General features: G+C 39.4%; 1 protein-coding gene across 11 annotated transcripts; it reads right to left on the bottom strand.

Annotated features, from left to right (window-relative positions):
* Window positions 1-1,096: 1,096 nt before the first annotated feature.
* Window positions 1,097-7,009, bottom strand: LOC147642452 (uncharacterized). 11 transcript variants are annotated; one of them, XM_086806658.1, is made up of 6 exons: window positions 6,622-7,005; window positions 5,986-6,066; window positions 5,766-5,846; window positions 2,721-2,843; window positions 1,654-1,769; window positions 1,097-1,500 (listed from the first exon to the last, which is right to left on the bottom strand). In XM_086806658.1, the coding sequence occupies exons 1-5, from the start codon at window positions 6,934-6,936 to the stop codon at window positions 1,683-1,685; spliced, it is 687 nt and encodes a 228-aa protein (XP_086662784.1). In that variant the 5' UTR covers window positions 6,937-7,005; the 3' UTR covers window positions 1,097-1,500; window positions 1,654-1,682. The 11 variants fall into 11 exon arrangements, 9 of the variants coding, with proteins under 9 accessions (XP_086662784.1, XP_086662843.1, XP_086662825.1 ...); XM_086806717.1 differs by lacking the exons at window positions 1,654-1,769; window positions 2,721-2,843 and having other exon boundaries at window positions 5,792-5,854; XM_086806699.1 differs by lacking the exons at window positions 1,654-1,769; window positions 2,721-2,843 and having other exon boundaries at window positions 5,792-5,846.
* Window positions 7,010-8,035: the final 1,026 nt, after the last annotated feature.

Raw genomic sequence — 8,035 nt, 5'->3', positions numbered from 1 at the left:
ATTTGCTAGATAATTTCTACAGGTCCAATTTTTTAAATCAAGCCTTAAAATCCTTGATTTTCTAGCCTCTTTGGAACCACCTTTAAAGCCTTTGAAATAAGACTTATAAGCTAAGGCTTTTAAAGCCTTTATGGTTTTGGCTTTATAAAGTTTAAAAACTTTTATAGCTAAGCTTAAAAAAGCTTATATAACATCGCCGCCATGGATTCGATGATGGAGATGAAGTAGAGCAAATATTTCATGCGTTGGTGGTTTGGAAATAGCCGCTAATCACATCTATGGAGTCTAATTTCCATAAGCTCAATTGAGTAGAGGTAAAAGTAGTCTTAGCCATGGCAGTGGTTTTAGAAAAAGAAAAATCGTGGTTTTTTATTCAAGGTAGCGTGATTAATTGGCTTAAGCTTTGTCCAAATTTTCTTCACTCCTTTTGCTTTGCTCAAGAGTCCTTCACTTAGAATTAGTGAAGGACAAGATGGTATGATTAATTGGCTTAAGCTTTGTCCAATCGTTCTTCACTCCTTTGGCTTTGCCCAAGAGTCCTTCTAAGACTTGTACTTCACTTACAATTAGTGCTCGTACTAGATGTTGGCTTTTCCTTCCTACGGTGAAAACTGCTCTTTTTTAAAAAAAATTTGATAAAGCCCTTAAATAATATCTACCAAAGCTTTGATATCACTCTTTTTTTTAAAAAATTTGATAAAGCCCTTAAATAATATCTACCAAAGCTTTGATATCACTGTCAAGAATTTTATAATCACTAGCACAATAATTAATCCTTGCTAGCACAAATTAAAAAAAATACCATACACTTGGAATAAATTTGAATGTGAATCATAACATAAATAAATTACACGAAAAATAAAAATAAACATCACTATCAATACCAATATGGATCAAATCTTCCCCCTCATGCATGTAGCTCTCTTCACAATATGAATATTTTAATGTTGTATTTCAAAAACTAGCCCTAAAGCTAATAATAGATGATTTGTACAAAATTGGGCTTGCTTTTCTACTTTAATAAAAATAACAATCATTAAGAGCTTGTTCAAACACAAAGTGTATAAAACTAAAAATCCACTATCACATGCACTAATAAAATACAAACGTCGGTCGCGTATAAGTACAAATAAATAATATGTACAATCATTTAACTCAAGGCTAACCAAAAATAATAATGTTCATGTGTGAAAAATACTTGCACTAACAAAATCCATACATCTCAATTGATGATCTTTATACAATGTAACACCTCAATCAATGATTCTCACACCACTCATAGCCTGTGTGACCTCAGTCGGTAACCTTGCACACATACGACACCTCAATCGGTATCCTCGCACGTATCACCTAAATCCATAACAATCAAATCATGTCAAGTGATTCTTATACAATACGACACCTTAATCGCTGATCCTCGCACTACTCATAATCCGTGCGACACCTCAATCGATAACCTGACACGTGCAACACCTCAATCGATATCCTCGCACGTATCACCTAAATCCATAACAACAATTGAATCATGTCACGTGATAAGATACAAACACAATACACCAAAATATACTAGCATAGTATCAACACGAATAAACATCACCCGCAATAATATATAGTCACTCGCATGGCTCTGCTACGTATATGTCTAACACTTACCACATTAGTATTTTTATTGGTGAACTCGCTCACGATACCAATAAGTTAGCATGACACAATGGCTTCTCAGGCGTCCCTAATAAGCCAAAGAAAGCGTCTGCAAACAACTCAATTCCCTAATAATGACAAACGACATGAATTTTTCTTAGAATTTGTAGTTGGTATAGTTGTATGACAAGAAAATCTTTCAAAAACATGGATAAGTGTATCATTATATTAGATATACCTATCTCTAAACTCGCGTCTATAGGCTTATGTCAAGTTCATGTGTCTAAACTCATGCCTCACATGTCTAGACTCATGGCTCCTGTGTCCAGGTTTACGTATCTAAACTCACGTCTTTCTACATGGGACTCCATATGGACTCACGTCCCTTATCTGAGAACTGGTTTGGCCTAGTTTTTAGTTTTTGATATTTTTTGTGATTTTTTGACTTGATAAGATATGACTAATGGTCCTAATCCTAGTTAATGATTATGATGCAACTAATTCAATATCTTTTAATTATGATGCAACTAATTCAATATCTTTTAATTATTTTTTAATGGTTTAACATAATTTTAATCTACCAATTCTAATAATGCATGAACAAATTATGTAAATTTATGAAATTAATGAACAAATATTAACAATCCCACTCTAATTTAACCTAATGGAGCTCAATGCTCATGTTTTTAGAATGGATTCCACTCTTAATCACAATTGATAAGCTAATCCTTGGACCAAAGCAATGAAATCTAAGCCTCTTAGACTCCAATTTCATGCAAATCACTTAAAGAACTAGGCACTTGTTCTCCTACCAATGGAATGCCCTAATGCAAAATAAACTTAAAATCAAAATCAAACACACAAACAAACACATCCGATGGCTCCAAAACCTTATGTTTTTCAAAGTGTGACCTCCCAATCAACACCGGAATACCGAAAAATATTGGGTAATCCTAATAGCTTGGAACGGACGGGATAAACGAAACTCAACCCTAGACTAGTCCTCGGCATTGACGCCAAATATGTTCAAGTCAAGATCTTACCTTAGCCTTGTCGAAACATGTGTTGTTGGATCTTACCTTTGAGCCACAACAAATGCAACTTCCCATTGTGGGTGCACTAGCTCTCGTTCGTCGCATCCTCACACCGTTGTCACACCAAAATGCTCCTTGCCTGAGGGATGAAGGGACAGCTTTGAATACCTGGATGGAGAGAGATGGTCCTTTGCAATGGTTCTCCCTCACAAAAGGTGAAAAAAGAAGAAGCTACTGGAAAAGGAAAACCTATAATCACACCTATTCAAACAAATATATTCATCATGCATATAAGAATCGAATAGTATGCAAGCAAGCAAGAAGAGAGAAGAAGACGCTCTCATAAGAGAATTATTACAGGGAAATGATTATGTATCACTTATTATCAAAAATGACTTATATACAAATGACTAGTTTTCACACTAGACCAATCAAACTTAAAAATGCACCGGTCTCAATTACTATCTTAAGCGACTATGTACATAGAGTTCGTAGATTTTTCCTATTTGTTGGCATTAAGTGCATCGTAAGGTTACTTTATATGTTCCAACATCGTCTTACATAAGTTATCTGTTTTTTTTTCTTTGCAAGTAACATGACAAAGCGATAGGTTAGGCAAGCAAAACCATGTTTACTAATCGAGCAGTTAAAAAGGAGGAATGGAGTGCAACACATACTGTAAGATCAAACGAAAAAGAGATTCTTAAACAAATGTTAGGTGTTCTCTTTGTTCTAGATACGAAGAGAAATCCCTTATAAATGGTGGCCATGAATGGCCACCATGTGGTTTAAATAGAAGCTTAATACCACAAGCTCTACGAGCTTGCCTTCAATGCATTAGCTAACTTCTTTATCGATTGACTATGGTACATAAGATTTGGTCATATGAGTTTAATAGTTTTGATGGATGTGCATCATAACGATCTTGTGCATCATATGAGTTTAACAGTTTTGATGGATGTGCATCATAACGATCTTGTGTTGAGTCTACAATTTGTGCAAGACTTGCTAGCACGTGCGAGATCTTCTCACCAACCAACTATTTACTTCTGAACAAAAAGATACAAACTTCCCACCAACTTTATGTTGTCCTTCATATCCACAAGTGAAGAAGCATCGTCCATAGATAGCATCACATCGAAATGACGATTCGATTCGACTCTTACCAGAGACCTCAATCCCCAAACAAAAACGCATAAGCCCAAGGCTTGTCATTTTAAACTCTAAACTCCAACATTTCCTATGTTTGTTGGATCTTCTCTTCATGGTTCCCCATCATAATGATGGTCATCCACATATACGACAATGATCATGTACCTACCCTGCTCAAAGTCATAATGAGGTTGTCTACATATAAGACAATGATTATGTACCTGCCCTACTCAAAGAATATATGTTTTTTTTGCATTTGTTAAACTCCAAAGAAAGCATCTATCTATTGACATATTGCTAGAGGGGCATGTATGAGCCCATGCAATGCCTTTCAAAGTCTGCACACTTTGCTCTTTGAATCAAGAATCTCGAACCCAAGTGGTTGTCACATAAACCTTCTTCTTGAGATAGTCATTCAAAAATGCTAACTTCAAATCCACTTGCAGTACCGATCACTAACCATGAGCAACGAAGGCTAGTACTATATGAATAGTGGTGAATATCTCCTAAAAGTCAAACCCTTTGACCTGCATTAAACCCTTCACCACAAGCCTTTGCCTTGTACTTATCCAATGTGACATCTAACTTATACTTGGCCTTCCAAGCCCACATGGTGCCAATAAGCATGGTTTGGAGTAACAAAGCACACTAGACAATGTCAATAGTACTTTTGAAACCAAAAAGGGAATAACCCTTGCCTCGCAACTTTTTTATTTTGCTTACTCTTTACCTTAAAATATGATCATTACGTTCCAAAGGCTACTTCAATGGACATTCATGTCTTTCTATTTTTGTAAATATGTTAATTGTGTGGAGACTAGACATCAACATTACTTTGAAACCCACCAGGTTCCTTACAAGGCTCTAAAACAATGTTTTGACTCAAAATGATCCATTCTTGGTCAAGAGTTGACCACTTCACTTGTGTTTGCAATGGGTCGCTACTAGTTGATCTTATACAACCTTTGTTACACAATTTTCTATTTTACTGGAGAAGACGGTTGCTGGCTCATCCTCCCAAGTTTTACTAAGAGGGAACCTCTAGACCTTTCATGTGGACAATGTTCTTGGGAAATACGTGAGTCTTTACAACAGAATGGGCAGAATCCAACCATTTTGGAAAAGGCAGGCATAGCCACCTTCATGGAAGATGGGAACACAAACGAGAAGGGCACATATGGAAAGAAGATCTAATGATGAAGCTCTATGTCCTCACGTACAAGGGGCAAACGCCCATACTCGCTCACAATGTCAGAAGAATGCATACACATTACACACAAGGTATGCGGGAGGAAAAAGAAGACCGCTAAAAAGATAAGCACACCGAGGTCTGCTTCCTCGCCCACAGCCGGTACCGAAGGCTGCCTCCAGTAAAGTTGACTTGCACACCATAAGCAATATAAAGCTGCAATGGCTCCCACTAAAACCAGGCTATGCCTTGCTCTCTTGCTTGTAGTAGTACTTGGGTGTTTGCTCCTGTCACAGAAATCCAGATAATGGACTCCCATCTTTCAGTACAATATTTAAGATTTCTCTCTTTAGGTCTGATGACTGGCAGAAAGAAAAGAACCTTTCCTCTTACACTTCAGGGTATGACGCCCATGGATCCTATAGCCATGGCCATCGCCCATCCAAATCCCCATCAAGAAATATGTGTAGCCAGCCAGTCTTGGGGCTTTCACACATCGTCCCCCGCCAATCACGACAGCGGGGGCTTGGATGTAGGAGATCCCTGTCCATGTACAACGGGCAGCCATGATCTCCCACTTTCAAGTGGGGGAGCTATCTGTAAACCTCCTTACTTTGTCTTCAAAAAAATTAAAGAGAATGAAGATAATGGATAAAATGCACACACAACCACTGATCCCTATCTTCTTCTTGCCTGTTTATGTAGATGTAGCCACCTAGCAATATGACACTCAAAATTCCAACCACTACGATGGAGAAGACGGTTGCTGGCTCACCCTCCCAAGATCCTGTGCTGAGAATCCATGTCAGCATTCTTGTGTGGCCATTTTCCTGCAGCACTTTGAAGCCATAGCAATAATTTCTAAGTAGTCAACATAGATAATACCCCCAAAAAAAAAAAGCAAATTTTTCGAATTAGAAAAGGGAGGGAAGGCGAAAAGAAAATAACTTAGATAGGATTAACGCACACCTCGAATAAATGATCCAAGAAAAAATGAGACAAAGAACCTGCCAGAAGCAGATAAAAGCATTGAATTGCGGTAAGAGGCACCTGCAAAATGGCACAAAGCAACATCATTCTTGAAATCCGACTTTGGTTTACAGTGTTGGCAAGGCAATCAAGGTAGTAGGGAAGCAAAAGCAACATGCATATCCTCCAGAATCTATGAGCATGGTTAACAAGCATTTCCAATCTACCCTAGTGGCATCTAAGATTTAGGACCCTCTTCTCTTGCCCAAAAAAAAAAAAAAACAGACAAGATTCTCCACATCATAAATTTCGAACGTGAAGTAGACTTGTCTTTACATAGAAAAATCCACATCTGCATGAGTGAAAGAAGTAGTGGTTAATGTGAAGCCCTTTACACACCGATGCAGTGATTAATGTTAAGCCCTTTAAACAACACGCAGCAGCCAAACAGGGGAATGCAAAGGAAGGCTGATGGGTCATGAATGCTTTCCAAGCTGATAGGCAAAATTGGCATGATTCTGCATCATCATGTGGAGGTAGTATTCTACAAAAGGGGAGCATGGCTGCATGACTAATAAGTCACTGAGTAATGTTAATAATAACTTGCCAATAAGAAGCCATCAGGCATGAGCTTACTCCTGCGATGGTGGTGAGGATGCCTTTGAGGAGGAGCATTCTTGAGATCCAGCTGTAAGCGAGTGAGAGGGGGAGACCCAGAAGCAAGGGGTAGAAGAAGGGGTGGTGCAGGAGAGACATGGCGTAGGAGCCAGCGGCTTCTCCCGTGGCGAGGGAGGAGGCGAGCCACTCAGAGAAAGAGCCAAGGTCCGGCCCAACAAATGCGTTGAGAGAATAGAAGAGGCAATGATGAGGGGTGAACCTGCCCTCCGAGAGCCTCTTCAGCCCAACTCCCACCCCTAGCGTGTACATGAGATGGGGTCCCGGCCCCGGCATTCTCTGTTAAGGCCCGGCGTTCCTGCCGCCACTGCTTAGGGTTTCACGCCTCCATTTTATTATTGAAATGCATACAGTGTTTATCTTGAGCATTAATTAGGCGGGTTTCACAAGCGTCCCGCGGACACACTAGCGCGTCAAGCAAGGCGGGCGCACACTTTTTGGCTGCATCCGCGGATATCCCCAGGGTCCATTTCACAAACGCCGCTCGCCCGCAAAGATATCATACCCAAACATTGGACGTTTCACCCAACGTTTTTCGCCCAAAAACAAACACAAAAGCTCATCAATCAAACAGCTTTCTTCAATCAAACAAATCACATATACCATTTCATAGACCGCAAACTTTTCAACATGCCATGTTTTGAAAGGTGTACCTTCTTCACAGAGCTTCTGAATGTGGACTGCAATTCAAAGTGCTGCTTAGCAACGTACAGAATTCTAGTGACTCACAACATGCTACCACTCCTGCAAAAAGAAAAAAAAACAAATGTATTCTTTTGCAGAGAGGACGGGGGAGTCGAACCCCTTCACCACCACAAAACAAGTGTGGCTACACCGAAGCCCTCTTTGAGAAAGGGGGAGACGATGAGTGTGGATAATTGCACCATCTCCCCCCTTCCTAAATGCAAGAAGTAGTTAGTATCAATACATGAAGACAAAAATACATTTCTATTCCAAGAAATATAAAAGACACAATCATCATTGCTTTGAAACCATGTATATCACAGAAGAAATATCCACCATATTAGAGAATAGATATCCACCATATCAATAGCACCTGCATTAACACTAAAAATTTACTGATGCAATGGAAAGTCAACACCACACATGCATGTAATCTCAAGTTCTTCCTGGTCTCCAACCCACATCAACCAAGTTCCTCCTCGTCTGCAATGTATTCAAGATCAACATGTCGTCGAAGGTACTCACGATACATGGACCTTGCCAGATTGTCACGTTGATTAGATCCCGAGCCACAACCATCATCCGTGCTCTAATACTCATACCCAATATCATCGGCCCCATTTTGTCCTCGTTCAAGTATGTCATTGGCATCTTCTGTTGCTACGGCTCGGACCTCGGCCAAAGTGCTTGC

This window comes from Cibotium barometz, chromosome 1, assembly GCF_041138505.1.
Source record: "Cibotium barometz isolate CiBa-2024 chromosome 1, ASM4113850v1, whole genome shotgun sequence".
NCBI classification, from domain to species: domain Eukaryota; kingdom Viridiplantae; phylum Streptophyta; class Polypodiopsida; order Cyatheales; family Cibotiaceae; genus Cibotium; species Cibotium barometz.
Note: the sequence above shows the minus strand (reverse complement) of the source record. Positions and strands in the feature narration are given on the sequence as shown.